This window comes from Nuphar pumila, chromosome 2 (genome assembly GCF_984573655.1).
Source record: "Nuphar pumila chromosome 2, dmNupPumi1.hap1.1, whole genome shotgun sequence".
Classification (NCBI taxonomy): Eukaryota; Viridiplantae; Streptophyta; class Magnoliopsida; order Nymphaeales; family Nymphaeaceae; genus Nuphar; species Nuphar pumila.
Window position 1 is genome coordinate 139,964,868 of NC_143250.1, and position 21,681 is coordinate 139,986,548.

The 21,681-nt window shown below is 38.5% G+C and overlaps 1 protein-coding gene across 2 annotated transcripts in view; it reads right to left on the minus strand.

Moving 5' to 3' along the window:
- The window catches only part of LOC149847334 (putative magnesium transporter NIPA6), a 38,463-nt gene extending 23,842 nt beyond the window's left edge, over nt 1–14,621 (minus strand). The window contains exons 1-7 of one of the 2 annotated variants that reach the window (XM_089996937.1): nt 14,321–14,621; nt 13,900–14,142; nt 13,727–13,783; nt 13,545–13,635; nt 13,193–13,353; nt 12,937–13,046; nt 7,433–7,570 (exon numbers count right to left, since the gene is read on the minus strand). In XM_089996937.1, coding sequence (XP_089853063.1) covers nt 7,433–7,570; nt 12,937–13,046; nt 13,193–13,353; nt 13,545–13,635; nt 13,727–13,783; nt 13,900–14,050 — 708 coding nt within the window. In that variant the 5' untranslated portion in view covers nt 14,051–14,142; nt 14,321–14,621. Of the gene's footprint in view, nt 1–7,432; nt 7,571–12,936; nt 13,065–13,192; nt 13,354–13,544; nt 13,636–13,726; nt 13,784–13,899; nt 14,143–14,320 lie in introns of both variants that reach the window. The other variant, XM_089996936.1, reaches the window with a different exon arrangement.
- Between the last annotated feature and the right edge of the window lie 7,060 nt (nt 14,622–21,681).

Below are 21,681 nucleotides of genomic sequence, written 5' to 3' on the forward strand. Positions count from 1 at the left end.
CCAAATCTGCAACGTCTTGCAATAAAGTTGTTATCTCAACCTGCTACATCATCTTGTTGTGAAAGAAATTGGAGTACATATGCTCAAATTCACAACATTAAAAGAAACAAACTCACTAGTAAAAGAGCAAAGGATTTGGTTTATGTTCACTCAAATCTACGATTAATTTCTCGCCGCACCAAAGAAGAGTATAGGTACTTTTTTTTCTTTGTATTCAAAGTTTGTATTTAAATATTTGTATTCAAAGTTTTAAGTTAGATACTAATATAGTCATTTTTTGATGCAGTTGTGGACCATCCAAGAATTGGGATGTAAATCCAAAAGATTTTGACTTTGAGGGAGAACATAATTTACATACTCTCAACATGGACTACCTTGATCCTGTTCTTCCCTCTAATTCAGACGATGAGGCAAATTTATGATAAGTTTTGTTGTTTATCACACTCACAAGCTTCTTTATGTGTTATATTTTGGTAAGTTTGTGTTGTTAAGAATTGCTTTTTTATTTTTGCTTTAAAATTTACAATCTTTATGTATTAATTTATTGTTATATATAATTATATATATTTAAAATATATATATTTATAATATATATTTTTTAATATATATATATAGCCGAGTCCCCGTGTCCAAATTTTTTGGAATTGCATCGCACCCGCACCCGCACTCATGTGACATATGTGCAGGCTAAAAAGAGCTATTTGTGGCCTAAAACAAGCATCTCGCTCTTGGTTTGACAACTTCTCACTTGAGATTCAAAAGCATGGGTTTTCACGTTCCCTACTAGATCACTCATTATTTATTTTTAGAAGTAAGAATGTGATCACTCTATTGTTAATTTATGTTGATGATATAGTTATCACAGGAAACTCTGAAGATAATATCAGAGAAGTTAAAAACCTATTAGGACAGAGATTCAAAATGAAAGATCTTGGAGCCTTACGCTATTTTCTTGGCATAGAAGTCGATAGCCAGGCTCATGGCTTGACCCTCACGCAGCACAAATATACGATAGATGTTCTCAGCAAGGCAGGTATGAAAAGCTGCAAACCTTTAGCAACTCCTAGTGTGTTCCACCAAAAATTAAGTGCTCATGATGGAGACCTGTATGAGGATCCCACCAGGTACCGCAGTCTAATAGGAATGTTGCAGTATCTCACATTTACTCGACCTGATATTATTTATTCAGTCAATCAAGTGTCTCAATTTATGCATGCACCACGTACTGGACATATGGAGGCGGTTAAGAGGATACTCAGATATCTGAAAGGGACCATTGGAGATGGGTTGATATATTCTCCACAGGCGTCTGGTAAGAATGTGCCTGAACTTACTGTATATTGTGATGCAGACTGGGCAGGAGATCCTGATGAGCGAAGGTCTACGTCAGGATATTGTGTTTTTATTGGGAGAAACCTAGTCTCCTGGAGTAGTAGAAAACAAAAGGTTGCTAGATCAAGCACTGAAGTTGAGTATAGATCCATGGTTGCCGCTATTGCTGAAGTCACATGGGTCAGGCATTTACTAACTGAAGTAGGAGAAGTGATCTCTCCGTCTACCTTGTTGTGTGACAATCAAAGTGCTCTCAATATGTCATTCAATCCTTTACACCACAGTCGCGCTAAGCATATTGAGATCGACCAACATTTTGTGAGACAAAAGGTGGACGAAAAAGAGATTGAGCCTGAATTTGTTAACACTGAGAGACAAGTTGCAGACATTTTTACCAAGGGCTTGACAAAATATCGCTTTTGGATGCTTAAAGGCAAGTTGTTCATGGTTCAGAACCATGATCAACTTGAGAGAGGGTGAAAAAGTGTGTTTAGGGTCTGGATCTCATACCAGACCCGGGTCTATCTATGTATAGCTTTTGTGTATAACTTTGTATATCTTTATTCCATTTTGAGTCTGGATATTATACCAGACCCGGACCCACAATGTACACTCAAACATATTAATATATACTTTAGGTCACGATTTCATTACTGACATTGTGACAGCCGCAGCCCCTTTCTTCTTCTATCCCCTTTCTCTTTTCTCCACAGGTTCCAGAGGATATTCTAACAAATCCTTCATATATTGTGATAATCTAAGTGCAATAGCAGCTGCAACTAGGGGTGGCAATCGTGTCGGGTTGGCGGGTCGACCCGACGGGTTGGCGGGTCAGCATACCTCAACCCGAACCCGACCCGTTTATTAAACGGGTCGGCTGTGGCAAACACGAACCCGACCCATTTAATAAACGGGTAACCCGACACGACCCGCCAACCCATTTAATAAATGGGTTGGGTCGGGTAAACGGGTTCTCAGGTTCGCGGGTCAGGTTGACGGGTCGGGTTGATGGGTTGACGGGTCGGGTTGGCGGGTTGGCAGACGGGTTGGCGGGTTGACCCACCCGCCTAACCCGTTTATTAAACGGGTTGGCGGGTTGGCATACCCCCAACCCGAACCCGACCTGTTTAATAAACGGGTTACGCGGGTCGACCCGTTTATTAAACGGGTTGGCTTAAGCCCAACCCGAACACGCCTAAGAGGCGGGTTGGCGGGTCGGGTTGGCAGGTCGTGTCAGAAATTGCCACCCCTAGCTGCAACTAATCACGTTCAACATGGAAAGATGAAGCATGTTGAGTTGGATCAGCATTTTGTTCGTGAATGAGTAGAAAATAAGTGCAGCCACATTTTATTTCTGGAAAACATCAAGTGGCTGATCTCTTCACCAAACTGTTACACTTTCTTCGTTATTGGATGCTTAAAAACAAAATGTCCATGGTCATAACCCTTGCACAGTTTGAGGAGGAGTGTTAAGGATAGAAGACGTGAAGGTATTCTGGTCATAATAGAAATTCTAGTCAGAATAGGAACCCAAATGAGGGTATTTGAGTCATATTGTTGGACCAGTTTTAGTCCAATTCAAAGTCTTGTGAAACAGTCCTGATGTAATACAATATCTGTATTGTTTTCTATATAAGCATACCTAGGGACATCCTCTCGTGCATGCAGAAATAGAGGAACGTCCCATAGGACCTATTCATCTTTTCTCTCTCTCTCACACTATATTCAGATCTGAAACTCTACCAAAACTGACAATTATGACAAAGCTTTTGCCGTTTGACAGTATATGGTCAAGAACAAACTCTCCATGTCACAGACCATGCCCAGTCTGATGAGGGGTTTACAGAATAGGGGAATGGGGCTTGGAGTGAAAGTGAAACCAGAGTTACCGGAAGCGCCTAGGTAAGTGGGGAAGCGTGGAATGTCGCGCTTCCAAAATGCGCGGGGAAGCGCCCTTTTTAAATGGGAAGCGCACTTTCCTTTTATGGGAAGCGCACTTCCCACCACGCTTTCCCCATTTTTTCAAAAAATTTTGTATTTATTTTATTTTATTTTTCGCTTCCCCCTCGCTTCCTAGGTCGCTTTCGGTTCGCTTCCTAGGTCGCTCCTGAGACGATTCCCGATTCGCTCCTAAGTGGTCCCACGCTTCCCGCTTCCTAAAATTTTGAAAATACCTCGCTTCCCGCTCCCACTTCCCGTATCGCTTCCCGCTCCCGCTTCCTCAATTGGCAACCATGAGTGAAACTAACGGGACACTTATAATATAAGTTTCAATTTTTATATTTTTCCATAATTGTACCTAATGACACATAGTTGCAACATAACATTTGTATCACAGGCATTTTGGTAAATGACCAAACCCTAGTATACAAATAATAAATATCAATAAAGAGGAGAGGATAACCCAACCAGCTAATTTGGGAGCCCTATTGCTGCAGCCATCCACCCTAGTTCTGGCTTCCCTTTTCTTTCTGCCTCACATCAATATTCTCATGAAGAAGTGCCTTCAGACTTTAAAATATCATATTATTTGCATCACAAGAAACAGAATTCCTCTGTCAACTGTATCAGATGCTATTCTGAGATTCAATTTTGATGTTGCCTTATCGTGTGTATGTTTCCCATAATACTGCTACCTATGTCACATGAGTGTGGGTGCGGGTGCGGCGCAATTTCAAAAATTTTGGACACGGGGACTCGGCTATATATATATATTAAAAAAAAAAAAATATATATATATATATATATATATATATATAAGACTCGGTCAAAGTTGTGCCCATTAGGGGACAGGTGATGAGTTGTGAAGGCATTCTGTACACTTTTTTCATACAAGAATAATTCAATTTTGGGCACTTTCTTCATACACTGTAATAATTCACTTTCTTCGTACAGGAAAAAACCACAAAAACTTGAGTTGTGCCCATTCTGTACTTAAAACTTGAAAGTGTACAGGTTTTTTAATTGTGATGGGTTTTTTTCCTTACAGCTGTAGCCCAGAAAATTTCAAAAAAAAAAATTCAAAAAAAAAAAATTTTCCAAAAAATGGACCAAAATGACCCTGGGTGCGTTGACCACACCCAGGGTCGGGTTGACCGAGTCCGAGCCGCACCCGTGTCGGTGCGTGTCGACGCGGGTGCGGCGACCTTGGAGCCGAGTCCGTGTGACATAGACTGCTACCTTGAGAAACAGTCCTAGATCAAACTTATCACTTTAGGAAGATCCATATTAAGTGGAATCTATGTCACACGGACTCGGCTCCAAGGTCGACGCACCCGCGTCGACACACACCGACACGGGTGCGGCTCGGACTCGGTCAACCCGACCCTGGGTGTGGTCAACGCACCTAGGGTCATTTTGGTCCATTTTTTGGAAATTTTAAAAACAAAAAAAAATTTGGGCTACATAATTTAAAAAAAAAATCTTGTGGGGGGGGGTGGGGGGGGCTGCCCCCCCTGAACCCCGCCCGCTCACAGCGCAGCGGGACCCACGCCGGGGGAACCCCCCCCCCTCCTGTAAGAAAAAAAAACCCTGAATCAGGCTTCACAACTCATCACTTGTCCCCTAATGGGCATAACTTTGACCGAGTCTTATATATATATATATATATATAGCCGAGTCCCCGTGTCCAAAATTTTTGAAATTGCGCCGCACCCGCACCCATGTGACATAGAGTGGAATTTAAGTATTTCAATTTTCAACTATGCTCTATAGCTATCAGAAGAATTTTCCTAACCCAATAACATTCTTGATCCAGATTCATGAGTCTAAATACTAGATTGGCGAACGTGATTCACCCTCTGAATTAACATGCTCCCATAATTGTTGGACGTGTACTAGAAAACACAAGAAAGCACTCCACCTGAAGACTAGACTTTACTCCCATATAATTCAAAATATCAACAACTACGCCTTCATCCCAAAACAATTGGGGTCGGCAATATGAACCAAAAAAGAAAATCATTCTGGGTCCTTCTCCTCCAATCATTTCTATCCAATGCCATGTCCTCGGTGAGGTTCAAAGCATTCATATCCTTTCCTCTCATCTCCATCCAAGTCTTCTTAGGCCTACCCCGACCTCTTTTACTAATATATTTTCCCATTTCTCCATCCTTCTAACTGGAGCATCATTAGGCCTTCGCCGAATATGTCCAAACCACCGTAAATGATTCTCTCTCATCTTATTTTCAATGGATGCAACGCCTACCTTCTTACGTATCTCCTCGTTTCGAATCTTATCTTTTATTGTATTTCCACACATCCATCTAAGCATACGCATCTCAGATTTTCAAAATATACTCACTTATTTTCAATATTTTAATATTACAAATTTATTTCAGATTTTTCAATAAAAAAAACATATACTAGGCCATCCCTTGCACTTATTCTAGGTTTCTCAAGGAATTCAGATTAATAAGAAGTCTTCAAGCCATTAGGGGGCCCATTTCCCAGTTAACAATCAGATGCAAGGCATTCTATTAGTTTTGAAAAAAGACAAGGATCAAAAACACATTTGCAAAATCCCAGTGCCTTGAAACCACCCATACATGGGAGATGACTCCTCCTTTATGTGTTATCAAATGATGTGACACTAGGATGTCTGTTGGTAAAATATGCTTTGGATGAGAAGACATGAATGTGATATATTACACTAGCAAGATCTTTATTCATTATAAAAAGACTACAACATAAAACCTGGCAGGCTGACTGAGTCATTCATTGGAGTCAACCTAGATGCCCTCCCAAGCTCCCAAACCTCTGCTGGCTCAACCTAATTCGTTGACTCAGTCCAAATATATCTCAATTTTGAGATTCCAATTTCACATGATTAATGTGATAAACAAAATGGAAATTTACTTTTTTATTTGCAAGCAAAACGCGTATCAAAACAAGTCTCCTTTCTGTTTATTCTCCAACTTTTGTTTTGGTCCCCAGCAATGAATGAATCTCTTCTCACAATAAATCTCACTAAGATATAGTATTATAGCTTTTCTAGTTACTATTTTTTACTAATTTAGATTTGAGATATTATTTTTACAATGACAATGCTGATTAGTTTCTTGACACCGCAATTTCACACCTATGTTTAAATTCAAGATAGTTGATTGGAATCGGATTGTTTACAATTAGCGGATTGTGACACTTTGACATGCTAGTTTAGTGACTCATAAATATGCTGAATCTACATTAGCAAATCATAGATTTTTATACTTTGATGTGAAATATATATCACTAAAGCTTACATAATTGTTACTTAATTGTTAATATGTTATGTCACAAAAAGTTCTACCCTCGCATACATATACATATAAACAAAACCCAGACGAGTCCAATTCTAAGATCAGACTAGTTAAGTCACAAGTTGTGTTTTCAAACTATGAGCTACAGTAGATTAGAGAAAATGTGCCTAATAGTTGTTTGTGTGATGCAAAAATTAATAAAATATAATTTGACATATAAAATAAAGCTGATATAAAAAATATTCAATTAAGTATTTTTTGGAAAACAAGCTGACAACCACTTGACAGATTACTTTCTTGGTTACATACATACATAATATATGCAAGAGATGGAATTCAATTGCTAAAAAAATATAAAAAATGAACCAAATGTTTAAGTGATGCTCAAACACAAAACCATGTTCCTCTAAGAAGCAACAATCGTATTTGCATTTTATGATTTTTATCACAGTCAGATACACTTATTGCTATCATTTAGGCAAGGATCTCCCCACACCCTGCCCCACCACTCTAGAAATTAGGATCTAGGCTGTTCACCTAAAGCTGATATATTAAAGTTTGTTGCACGAAGTCCCTTACAAGGAAAAGTTGAAGTGCTGTCTTGCATTTTCAAGTGGATGCTGTTGGAGAAATCATACTTTCGTGGTCACTGGTCACAAACTTTGTTATAATGAAGTTTTACTGCCCCCATAGCTCAGATTTGGTGATATATTAGATGAGAAAACTCACAAGTAGTTTCTAGCTTCAGAATACGTATTTCAGTCAAGCACATACATGAAAGGCCAGATAGTTCTTTATCTAGCCCAAAAAGGTCCTATTCTGCATTATCCTAGAGTTTTAAGGAATAGCATTTCACTCACCTTGTTCAGATAATTCAACTGAATGACGATACATGTGACTGCCACCATAGCTAAAAACCATGTTTGCATATATCCAGTCTGGCTTGTTCCTTCAACTGCGAGTTTGATGGCAATTCCAATAGCTTTGATGCTCATAACCTTCAGAATAACATAACAAGTATGTGATGATGGAACGTAATGGAACAATATGTAATGAAATATGCGAAAAAGCAAAGAGTGCATTAAGCACTTACAACATCCACTAAGGAACAAACAAAAAGGGCTAACACCCAAACTCACAAGAGACAACACAACATAAAAATATAAAAGTCTCTTATTGAAAAGAGAGAGAGCTCTCTTGAATGGAAAATACAAGAGGGGTTCACCCCTATTTATACACAAGAGAAGGAGAGGGGGAATGGCCAAGAGGCCTTAAAAGGAGAGCCACCTAGCCCCCAACGGTCACAAATGTGACCGTTGGGGGCCCCATCGACTACATGGTGGGGCCCCTTTTGTGTGAGCAAAAAACATAAAAACAAAAAATAAATTTTACAAAAAATAAAAGGGAAAATAAAAGAAGAAAAACAAGTACCCCTATCGAGTACTTGTGAAATGACTAAAATACCCCTATCGGGTATTACATATATATATATATATAAATATATATATATATGAATTACATGTATTTTAACACCCTCCCTCAAGCTTTACGGGGATATAACCGAAAGCTTGTTAAGGAGAAACAAAAAGCGAGGAGCAACAAGAGCCTTAGTGAAGAAGTCTGCCAACTGGTACTCTGATGTGACGTAAGGTAGTGCTATGGTTCCTCTTAGGTATTCATCCCGTACGTAATGGCAGTCCATCTCAATATGCTTAGTGCGCTCATGGAAGGTGTGATTGCTTGCAATATAGATTGCGCTTTTGTTGTCGCAACACATCTTCAAGGGAGTAGAGATGACAATGCCCATATCACTGAGGAGGCTTCTTAGCCACACAAGTTCCATGGTTGTAGTGGCCATAGCACGATATTCCGCTTCCGTCGAGGACAAGGATACTTTGTGTTGCTTCTTGCATCTCCAAGAAATCATAGAGTCACCTAAGAAAACACAAAATCCGGTAGTTGAGACTCGGTCATTGGGATTTCCTCCTCAATCTGCATCAGTATAAGCAATTAAATCAAGTGACGAGGCAGAGGAAAGAAAAACTCCCTTAGTTATGGTATTTTTTATATATCTGACGATTTTTAAGACTGCACTCATGTGCACGGTTGTAGGTGCATGTTGAAACTGACTGACAGAGTGGACAGCATGAGCAATGTCTGGCCGAGTGATGGATAAGTAGGTTAGAGACCCAACAAGTTGCCGGTAGGGAGTAGGATCCTCGAGAGGTGTTCCATCTTCCAACCTTAATTTTGCATTGATGACTTCTGGGGTTTCTGTCTTCTTATCATCGGAGATACCAGATTTGGAACAGATGTCAGCAGCAAGTTTCATCTGAGAGAGAATGTACCCTCGAGGAGAGTACGCCACTTCAATTCCTAAAAAATATCTTAAGAAACCAAGGTCAGACATATCAAAATTATCTTTCAAAACCTTCTTAATATCATTAATGCCTTGCTCATCACTTCCCGTGATGATCATATCGTCAACATAAAGTAGTAAAATAACTACTGAAGACCCTGCACTTTTCACAAACAACGCAGTGTCAGTATAACATGAACGAAAATTCAAACTTGTCATTACATTACTAAATCTGTCATGCCAAGCCTTTGGGGCTTGTTTTAAACCATATAATGCCTTTTTAAGTTTGAGAATTTTATTTTTACCAATACATACTCCTGGTGGGGGATCCATGTAAACTTCTTCATTTAATTCACCATTTAGAAATGCATTCTTAACATCGAGTTGATAGATAGGCCATTTTTTCACTGACGCAATAGCAATAAGAGTCCTAACACTAGTCATTCTAGCAACAGGTGCGAAGGTTTCTTCATAATCTATACCATATTCCTGAGCATATCCTTTAGCTACTAACTGTGCTTTATAACGTTCTAATGAACCATCACTCTTAGTTTTAATTTTGAAGACCCATCTACATCCAATTGATTTCTTTCCAGAGGGTAACGAAGTTATTTCCCAAGTTTTTGCCTTTTCAAGGGCACTAAGCTCTAAGTTCATGGCTTCAACCCATTGGGGAATATCTTTGGCCTCATTATAGTGTGAGGGTTCATGAAATGAATGCAACACAATTAGACACGCTCTATATCTTGGAGTTAGGGACTCATAGGAAACAAACCTATTAGGAGGATTGGAGATCCGACCGGATCTCCTTAAAGAGGTTTCTTCTAGGTTGGATCCTTGAGAGTATTTTTCTAAGGCGCTCATCTGAGTTTGTTGACCACGCCTAACATAGGTTTGGATTGGTCTATCTATAACATCATCAAGAGGAATTTCCTCTAGGTCATTCAAAGACTCATTAGAGATTTCCTCTTCTTGAGGAGTCTCATCTTCTTGAGATAGAAGATCAAATAAGAAAGCATATTCACTTTCGTCAATATCTTTAGTTTTCACAAAACCATTTTCATTTTCCAAAAATGTTACATCTTTAGATACATAGAGTTTGTTATTTTTCAAGTCAAAACATCTAAAGCCCTTTTGATTTTCTTCATATCCCAAGAAAACACATTCAATAGCTTTAGGAGATAATTTGTCCCGTTTATGAGTAAAGACAAAACATTTACATCCAAAAATTCTTAATCTATTGAAATCGGGTGTTCTTTCAAATAGTTTTTCATATGGAGATGTATTTTGTAAGGATGAAGATATCATTCTATTTATTAAGTAAGTTGAGGTTAAGGTCGCTTCGGCCCAAAAACTCTTTGGAATTTCTTTGGAAATAAGGAGTGTCCTAGTGGTTTCCATGATGTGTCTATGCTTTCTTTCGGCCAAGCCGTTTTGTTGGGGAGTCCTAAGACACGATCTTTGATGACAAATTCCATGTACTTCTAAATAGTTTTGAAATTCATTTGATAAATATTCTCCACCCGAATCGGATCTAAGAGTAGAGATATTACTTGAAAATTGATTTTTAACTATCATATGAAACTTTTTGAAGAAGTCAAAGACTTCAGATTTTAAATTGAGAAAGTAGATCCATACATACCTAGTGTAGTCATCGATAAAAGTGACGTAATAGGAGTACCCTCCTTTAGGCATGACGGGGGAAGGACCCCAAACGTCCGAATGGACTAACTCAAAGGGTCTTTTGGATACAAAAGTTCGGTTTGGAAAAGGAGTAGATTTCATTTTGCCAAAAATACAATTCTTGCAAACAAAATGTTTCTCATTACAAAATTTCTTTCCAAATGGAAAGGAGTACATTTTTGAGAAACTTTGATGTCCAAGTCTTTGATGCCAAATATCAATATTTTTATCTTGGACATGGTTACAAAAAGAGTTAGTGGGGAGTTTCAAGTTGCTCATGTAATAGAGATCTCCCCTCCTATGGCCTTGCCCAATCTGCTTCCCGGACCGGAGATCCTGTATAGAGCAATCCTTAGTTGAGAAGGAGATTTCACATCCATGATCACATATTTGAGCAACAGAGAGGAGATTTAAATTAAGTTGAGGTACAACTCTCACGTTTGGCACAAAGAAATCTTTTGAAAAGTTTAAAGTTCCAAAACTTTTTACTTGTAAGGATGTACCATCGGCAGTTGAAACATAAGAGTTTTTATAATTATTACATAAATCGGAGAGCTCATTTTCAAGTGGTGTCATATGAAAGGAAGCTCCAGAGTCAAGGATCCAAGACGACATACCTGGAGGAGAGGAAGAAGCTATGGCGGCACCCGAGGTTGATGGTATCTTGAGTAGAGTTTGTAGTGCTTCCGATAGTTGAGCAAGAGAAAAAGATTCCTTTCCTTTGATGGCTTCCTCTTTCTTTTGAGTAGTTTCTTCAACGGAAGCAACCTTATTTTTAGGTGCTTCATTCAACTTAGGGCAATTAGGTCTTATATGACCCGGCTCTTGACAATGATGGCAAATGGCTTTTCTATAGTTGCCATTATAACTATTTTGCTTCCCAAAATGTGGAGGTTTGTAAGCTTTCATATGGTTGTCGGGTTTTGATACGGCCAAGACATCATCTCCTCCTTTAATCATGCCAAGACGAGTTTCTTCTTAGCATATTTCGGCAATGGCATCTTCCAAGGGAAGAGGCTTAGATCTATGTAGGAGGGAAGATCTAACTTGTTCATATTCGGGCCTAAGCCCATGTAAAAATTGGAAAAAGTGCTTTTTTTCCATTTGTTCTCTCCTTAATTCCACATCCACACTAGAAACCCATTTTGGTTCTAGTAAAGATAATTCATCCCATAGGGGACCAAGAGTGCTAAAGTAATCCCTTACACTCATTTCTCCTTGCTTGATAGTCCGGATTTTTTCTTGAAGAAAGAATTGACGAGCAAGGTCTTTTTGAGTAAACATACCTTTCATAAAGAACCATGCTTCATTCGCCATCCGAAACTTGGCAATGTTGGCGCAAATTTTGAGCTCCACATTGTTCATGAACCAAGCAAGAATCTTGGCATGCTTGCTTTCCCAATCTTCCACTTTAGATTGGTGATCTTCAATGGCCTTCATGCGGGCAATGCCTTCAAGAGCTTTCTCTTGATCACCATCCATCTTAGTTAGTTGGAGTTGAGGTTCCGGAATGGTGCCCATAACGTATCCCCAAAGTTTCTTACCTTTGAGGTTGTTCTCCATAGCGGCGGCCCACATCATGTAGTTGGAGCCATTGAGCTTGAAGGAGAGATCAATCTTTTGTTCTCCTTCCATTTCAAACACTCACAAGAGGGTAAATGGAGAGAGAAACAACAAGAAAAAAATATAGCTATACGACTAGCTATATTAAGAAGAAGAGCATAAACAAGGCTCTGATACCATGTAATGAAATATGCGGAAAAGCAAAGAGTGCATTAAGCACTTACAACATCCACTAAGGAACAAACAAAAAGGGCTAACACCCAAACTCACAAGAGACAACACAACATAAAAATATAAAAGTCTCTTATTGAAAAGAGAGAGAGCTCTCTTGAATGGAAAATACAAGAGGGGTTCACCCCTATTTATACACAAGAGAAGGAGAGGGGGAATGGCCAAGAGGCCTTAAAAGGAGATCCACCTAGGGGCTCCCCATGTAGTCGTTGGGAGCCCCCAACGGTCACAAATGTGACCGTTGGGGGCCCCATCGACTACATGGTGGGGCCCCTTTTGTGTGAGCAAAAAACATAAAAACAAAAAATATATTTTACAAAAAATAAAAGAGAAAATAAAAGAAGAAAAACAAGTACCCCTATCGGGTACTTGTGAAATGACTAAAATACCCCTATCAGGTATTACATATATATATAAATATATATATATATGAATTACATGTATTTTAACACAATAACAATCTAATAAGTCTCAAGAACATAATAATTAAATAAGAATATGCACAATCTGAAAAACAGCAGGAATTACCGTCAGCGAGCCGATTAGGGAACAAATGCCCAAGTACACCATTATATTTGTCTGGCCACACCTAGGGGCAGAGTGCAACATCAAAACCAATGAGGTTGCAACTGCTGATGCTGTATAAAGAAGAAATGCTGGGAAAATCCACAAAAAGTTGGAAAAATGAGCACAAGCCAGCATGAAGTAAGATGAAGATGCATTTGAAAGACGTAAAACATTGGCATTTATAAAAAACACAATGTGGGTTAACAATCTAACTCACCAGGTTGGGTTGCCAAATCCCAGATCTCTTCTACTGAGGTCACGCTATGCTCCGAAGGTGCATGGAGCACAATCACAGTGGAACCCACTATGCACAGCAGGCAACCAAGCATGTTCATCTTCTGCAATCTTTCATTCAGCATAAAATGGGCTAGAACAGCACTGCCATGCAATAACATTTGACAGACACCACGAATACGTGTGAAGACATTGTCTCGAATCCGGAACTTAGCTAAGAGATGACACAATCCACAAGATGAAAGAGAATCGAGGAACTTAGCTAAGAGATGACACAATCCACAAGATGAAAGAGAAAATTCTCATTCTGAGCAATTGGATTATAACATACTTGCCTGACAATTATACTTAATGCCCCTAACGGTGTCACTAAAACAGCTGGAGCAAAAATGTAAGCTACGAAGTTCGCGATCTCTCCAACAATCACTACATAAATCGATTTTATAACCTATAAGGAATCTATCCACAACAAACCTTAAAATCTACAGTGAAAATAGAACAGAAACATCACACTTACTAGTCACCATTCCTGCCCACCAAAGGGGCTCTAATAGATAACCATATCCTCCAGAACCTTACACGCACATACAACCACAATCCAATGCTCAATCCTTAGAGTAAAAAACCACATAAAATCCAATCCCCAACAAAGAAAACATGAAAATCTGAATTGGGTAAGTCGAATTTTACCTGCCCGCTCGCCGGACGCCCCCGCCCGCTTAAGCCCTTTCTTCTTCAAGATGAAACTCGATCCAATGAAAACACTCGAAGACACAGCAAGAGTAAAGCCCTTGAGATTATCCGAATCCAATACAGAACCGACTCTGCTCAGCAGAGTCATGGTTCATTTGCCCCTCTTGTTTACCACAAGACAACCTCCTTAGATCTCATTCACATCACCATGCTTCCAACAACTCCTCAATCTAGCATACCCTGAAGCCAAATTTGGAAGGAAAAATCAATACCCACATAACAATTACTTTCATAAAGTGGCCCCAACACCACTTCTGATTGGACAAATCACCGTAACTTCAATAAAAGCAAAGTGCAACCATGAATAACGAAGCAACCCCAAAGCCTGAGGCTGTTTTAACCAGGGGAAGAACTTTACCCAATAGCAGTAGAATCAAGAGCACCAAACTTGAACTCCAACGAAGGAAAGATTATGGAAATGAAAGGGATGAGGTTCGATTTGGTCATAGAACGGTAATTGCCCAAGTCTAAAACTTAGAAGTTCACATGGAAGAAAGGTGAAAACGAAAAGAAAGAATAGAATAAGCAAAGATGGTCTCGGTTTCTTCCTCACATGCCGGTCCAAGGTGCAGAGAGAGAGAGAGATGTCGCGTGATGCCAGCAAAAGACACGGAGCCTTTCTCAGTTGTTTTGTTGTGTATGCTGTCTTGATTTTTGAACGAGAGAGAGAGAAGCCGTGTTGAACTAGCGGATCTTGGTTTGCCGCGATACGCAGTTGCCTTTATCGACTGCTGTTGTACTGAATTACGATTCTTTAAAAGGAGGCAATGAGCCGGGCGGCCCAAGCCGACCCGGCCCACCATAAACCAGGTTTGGGTCAAGGTTTTACGTTCTGGCCCATTACCTACCGGGCCAAAACCTAGCTTGTTATATACAAGGGCCAAGTTCGGGTTGACCCACGGGCTTGCATAGCAACTTGGTAACTATTACTATTTACCTAATTAGTTACATTAATTATATAGAAAATATAAATATAATTAGATGTATAAAATTCTCAAATTTTTTGGATAATTTTTAAAAATGATATGGGGTTACCCTTGTATTTCTCTATGTAGTTAATTGGCAATTAATTATCAGTGATATTTATGGATTTTATCAGGTTATTTGATAATCAATTAAGACCTACAAAATTTTAAGACTTTTCAGTTTTGGATCGCAATGGGGGATCCACGAGGATAGACTCCCATGAAATCCAGTTCAAAACTGTGCAACTATAACACTTGAGCCAGAGGATCCCATAGTTTAATTAAGTTTGGATCTAGAGAGATCCGAATTGTTAAACTAATATGATTAGATTTCAGATCCATTCGATTGGACCCAGTCCAAGTTAACAATAAACTTCAAATTTTGAATCTAGGAAGAGATCCAGGTTACTCAAACTCTAGGATTTGTGACTTAGATCCGTTAGGTGGATCCAATGTCAAAACAAGTTAGATTCAGAAGCGATCTAATGTATTAAGTACACCGGGTTTGGAATTAGTGGATATCTATGGTTGGATCTAAGATCCAAGTGAGACCCAAAGCAGGTCTCAATTAAATAACTATGGCAACCTAAACCTATCAGGTTTAGGTTGGATCCGTAACGATCCAAACCCAATTCAACCTAAAACTACCGGAGTTGGGTCGGATCCGTAAGGATCCAACCCTCACCAGATTGGTTTGGGTTGGATCCGTAGGGATCCAACCCCAACCCGTTATAACCCCCCACCCCCACCCTTTTTGGTTTTACCCGGTTTGGGGATCCAACACAAACTCAATTGAGATCCACACACCCCCCCCCCCCCCCCCCCCCACACACACACACACCCACCCACCCCACCACCACCACCACCCTGTGTGTTTCTTTTTAAAACCCAACACCCACCTCTCTCACCCTCTCGATCCTCTCTGTGTGCATCACCACCACCCCTCCTCATCTTCTAGCAACCCACTTCTACCGGTGGTGGTCCCTGTCGGAGGCCACCCACTCCCCCATCTCCTCGCACTTCACCCTCTTTCTCTGCGTGAACCTGCCTGGAGCCACCCCCTCCCACCAACCTCCTTTTGTTTCCCCTCCTTCCTCCGGTGACTCTCGGCCGAAAACCCTAACTGAACAACCTCAGGTGAGTCAACCAAGTCAAGCTCAGTTCTTGTTTCCTTGGTTTCTTGGTTCTTTGATTCTCTTAGCTGAGAAACCTCCTCTTGTTTCCTTGGTTCTTGGCTCAATCGAGTCAAGCTCGGTTTAGTAAACTCGAGCTTGGTTAAACCAACTGAGCCCAAATCGATTAGGCCTAAACTGAGCTCGACTCAACCCTGCCAAGCCAAGCCCGGCTCGGTCCTGTTGACTCAAACTCGGTTCGGATTCGGCCCCAGTGCCGCCCGTAGCAACCACCTCTGCCAAAAAAGTTAACTATCATTTTTCATGGCCAGTTTTTTTGCCGCTTTCACCAGACCTCAGCTCGGCCCAAGCCGAGTGTTGTTGTGTCGGTTCTCTTTCTACGAACTGCCACCTCTTGCTGCAAATTACTGCATCATTTTGCAAACATGTTGGAGCGCTATAAACATGTGCATTCTCGTACCTCTAGCACAAATACTTAGGCAAGAGTGAGATGTCACCTACACTCAAATTCGTCGAAGGATCACACATTTTTTAAGGTAGAAAAAATACATGTGATGACTATATTTGTATAGTCCTAATATATGTATAATATATATAAATATATATATGTATGATTTATTTGCGTACATAGTTTTGCGTACATTTGCTTTATTTAAATTATGTGCATATTTATTTATGATGACATTTATGCGAATACTACTTTATTTAAATTACGGGTGCATCTATTTACGTACGCAGTTTTGCTTATACATGATTTTATTTAAATTATGCACACATTTATTTATGATGACATTTATGTGGATACTGCTTTATTTAAATTAAGTATGCATCTATTTGCGTACACAATTTTGCAGACGCTTGCTTCATTTAAATTATGCGCAATTTACTTATGTACGTACATTTTTATGTGTTTACACATGCTTTAATTCACCTTTCAAAAGCACATGTGCAAGATTTTTTCGTTCACATGCATCTAACATTTTCAAATGCCAAACTTTACGAAACATTAATCATTCATAGTTTAAACTTTAAAAGTTGTTCAAAAAAAATAAATCTATATGTTTCAAAAATACACAACTAAATCTATTTTTGAATGGGCAAATATGAGACTTTGATTACGTGGACTCTGGTCGCACGCACATCAAGTTCTTCGATATTCATCTAGGAACAACATGGATTCACCTCGACTTGATGTTTGAGAAATTATTTTTGACATCAATAAATTCTTAGAATACCCTTGTTGGTTTTCAAATACAAAAGTGAATCTTTTTTAAAATCAGGTTGATTAACATCACTGTTGTACTACCAGACGTGCAAGACATGCCTATACACTGATAATGAGTTGAGGTTTATGGCAACTCTCGCAATGCAACGATGCACTATGCTATGAATGAGTTGAGGTTTATGACAAACCTCGGGGTGAAACAATGAAAGTTAATGAAAAAATGTGCATGTAGTTAATCACATGCATGGACCTAAAAGCACTATATTTCAAACAAAAGTACTAGACATCTATATCAAACCAAAATCAAATCACAAAAGGGGCATTGCTTTAACTCGTAATTCAAACATAATATGGAGCAAAACAATAACTGGGCATTCAAAACTATTTTCCCTAGAATAAGCTGATGTACATTCAAATAGGCTAAGCAACAAGAGCTTCCTTCTCATAATCTAGTGTAACATGTTTTAGCAGAATTTTAGTCTAAAAAAATTATTATGGTGTAACACTGTATAAATGTTTTTGTGATAGACGTGGATAGATAAACTACTATGGCATGTTTGTTTAACAGGAAAAGGGTGCTTTTTGTGGGACAATTAACAATCAGCTTCACATGAAAACGTACATTTTCCTGTAGGAAAGGGCATCCTCTATGTAAAGAAACAAGAATCTTCTGAAGACACAAAATGGGTCCTTCAAGGATCCAAGAGAAGAAGAACAAGTGTCCACAAAAGGGCACACTACCAAAACCCTACACATAAGGTATTCACAAGAACACTTAAAAACAAATATTTTATTCATCCACTAAAATGCAAGAAGCATGCATTTGAAGAGGGGTGACCCCTATTTATATACAAGATGAGGGGGAAAAGGAGACTCAAATAGAGTCGTTGGAGCTAGTCCAACAACTCTATTTTTAGTTGACTAGTCAGTCTATCTAGTTCAAATTAAACAAGATATAAGAAAATAATAAAATAAAAATAAGAAATATATATATATATATATATATATTTACATATGTACATTTTAACACTCTTCTTGAAACTTACAGTACAACACATGCATGAAGCATCAGTTATTTGAACTCACATATCAGCTAACAACCTTTTGAGCTAGACAATCTCTATTATTATAGTTGTCATTGCTCAATATTCAACTTCAGTTGATGAAAGCGAAACCTTTTGTTGTTTCTTACATCATCACGAAATTAGTGATTTACCTAAAAACACACAAAAACCCATGGTTGAATGCCTGTTATTGAGATCACCTCCTTAGTCAGTATCAGTGTAAGCAATTAAATCTAGTGAAGATAAAGCAGACAAAAAAAATCCTCAAGTCAATAAATTTTTAATATATCTAATAATATGCAGAACTGCTCCCATGTGAACAGAAGTGGGAGTGTGTTCAAAATTAACTAGTTGTATGTACAATGTGTATTATATCAGATCTAGTAATTAAAAGATAAGAGAGTATTTCAATGAGTTGTATGTAAAGAGTAGGATCTTCAAGAGGTTCTCCATCACCAATTCGCATATTGGTATTGGCAATCTCAAGAATATCAACTTTCTTATCATCCGTGATTCTAGACCTGAAAACAATATCAAAGGCAAATTTACATTAAGATAACAAGTACCCTCTAGGAGAGCGAGCAACTTCAATTCCTAAAAAATATTTCATGAGTCCTAAATAAGTCATTTCAAAATACTTTTTGAGAATTCTTTTAATATTTTTAACTCTCTATTTGTCTCCTCCAGAGATGATCATGTCATCCACATAGAGAAGTGAGGTACTAATATCTGCATCAGAAATCTTAATAAACAAGGTAGCGTCAGTTAAGCAAGATCTGAATCCAAGATCAATCATAACACGATTAAACTTGTCATACCAAACTTTTGGTGTTTGCTTAAGGCCATAAAGAGCCTTTTTTAGATGAAGAGCTTTACCCTTAAGAACATTTATACTAGGAGGTGCTTCTATATAAACTTCTTCAACTAAGTTTTTATTAAAAAAATTTTGTTGACATCCATTTGAAATTTAGGCCATTTTTTAATCAAAGTTAAGGCTACTAGAGTCCTAACAACGGTCATTCTAGCAACTGGTGCAAAAGTTTTCCCGTAGTCTATGTCATATTCCTAGAAATAACCTTTAACAATCAACCTGACTTTATATCTTAAGAGTTCCATCACTCTTGGTTTTGATTTTATAAAATCTTTCTTCTCTTGTGGAACATCTTGGATGATCCAAATATTAGCTTTTTCTAAAGCTTCTAACTCTATTCTCATAGCCTCGATCCACTCAGAATGTTCTTTGGCTTGAGCATAGGTTAAAGGTGTAATGAAATTGTAATACTCATGAATTTTATCAGATAAATAAACTTAAAATTTATGTCCTTAAGCTAGTATAAAGATAATTCTAACATTTTATTTGTTTATTCATATTTGTATCTCGAATATCATGTTTGGATCTTTAATATCAGATCCCTAATATCTAGTTCATATCTTCGATATTTCATTCAGATCCTAGATGTCGGATCCCAAATATTTAATTAGACATTTAATATTAGATTTTGGTCAAATGGATCGGATCTCTGGTATTGGATCCTCAATATCATGATCAAATTTGATATTGAATCCAGGACGAATTGAGTGGATTCATGAAGTTTAAATCGATTTTTTAATAAGGAAATTTCTATATCAGACCTACAACACTTTATTAGGATCCATAATAGCCTATGCGATGTTTGGATCCACATTACTTTATTTGGATCCTGGACATCGAAGATTTAAATAGGGTATGAGTCTAATTAAAATTTCTAATTGGATCTCAGATACATTGCCTGGAATCCATAATAATTGGTTTGGATCCGTGAATATTAATTTAGATCCATGGTTCCAAATTAGAATATAAAGAAAACTTTGGATCCTTAGCTCTAGATTTCTTATAGAAATTTATGAACTTAGCGGATTTTGGATCCATAATAAGTTACTTAAGGTCTATGTTAATGTAATTGGATCTATAGTGATTCAATTTGGATCCTTATTCATACTTCTCAAATGTTAGAACTTTAAAAATGAAAAAGAAGATCTAGATCCTCGAATGGATCCGGATAAGCCCAAAGCATGGACCCAAAATGACATATGGATCGCGGGTCACCATGTGGGAGACTCGAATAAAAAAAAATTGATGATCAACCCGTAAACACTAAGTAGGGTTTATTAAATTTTTTAAAAAGGGATGAAGGAGAAGCGGCTGCATGAAACCTCCTTTCACGCAGCAGCCAACCACGATCTCCACCCTTTCCACTATTTTGTAACCATCTCCTCATTCCCTCTCTATTTAACCAACCCCTTCCCTTTGTGAACACCCCAAATTTTCCAAAAAATCCAAAAATTCCTTCTTTGCCCCTGACCTCCATCTTCTGAATAACCGGGTAAATTTTTAACCAAAAATTCCATTCATTCCTTGGAGTCGTTAGAATTCAGACCCAAAGTCTTATCTCTGACCCAGTTTTGATCCGAATCGGATCAAAACCCCTCTTTGAGAAAAATTTCAAAAATAAAAACCTGAATTCTCAGAAAATTCTCTTTTGTAAATATTTTACAAAAACACAAAAAAAATAGTTTAATCTTTGGTTTCTCGTAAAACTTTAGGATTTTATTCTAAAAATGCCAAAAAATAGAAAAACCAAAAGAAAATACAAATATATATATATATATAGAAAAACTCAAGAAAAGAACAAGGAAATCAAAGAAGAAAATACAAAAAAGTGAACTTTTAAAAAGCACCCTTTTGAAAAATCGAAATTTGTTAAGGATCCCTCTTTTTGAAAAATCTCGAAAATGAGAGGGCCCCCTTTTGCAAAATCTTTTTTTTTTAGGGTTTGGGAACCCTTCGTAAAAATCGGAAAAGGGAGACGGCGCCTCTCTCTCCCTCTACCTCTCTCTCTCGTTCGCTTGATCCGGAACTTCTCCATCGATCGATCGATCGATCGATCGCCCTTCGATTGATGATCGCCCTTCATCTTCAACTGTCTCCCCTTCTCGAATCACCTCCTTCCTCCTTAAAAGGGGATGCAGGAAGCCCCATTCCAGCCATCGCCTTCACCCCTCCACCCTTCTTACATTTGCTTCTGCCCTCTTTTCTTCTTTTCCCCATTATCGATCGAGCTTTCCCCTGCAGAATCTATTATCGACATCCATCATCTGCCAAACCCAGACCTCCTTCACCACCGAGTTTTCCCCTTCTGCTTCCCTTCTTCCCATCACTGGACCAATTGGGGAGAATTCTGCAACATAGTGAAGCAAGCTAATCTCTTCATTCCTGGGTCGACTAAAGGAGCTTTCATCTTCAGCCTCCAGAGGAACCACCCGACCCACGATCTACTCAATCGATCAGTTTC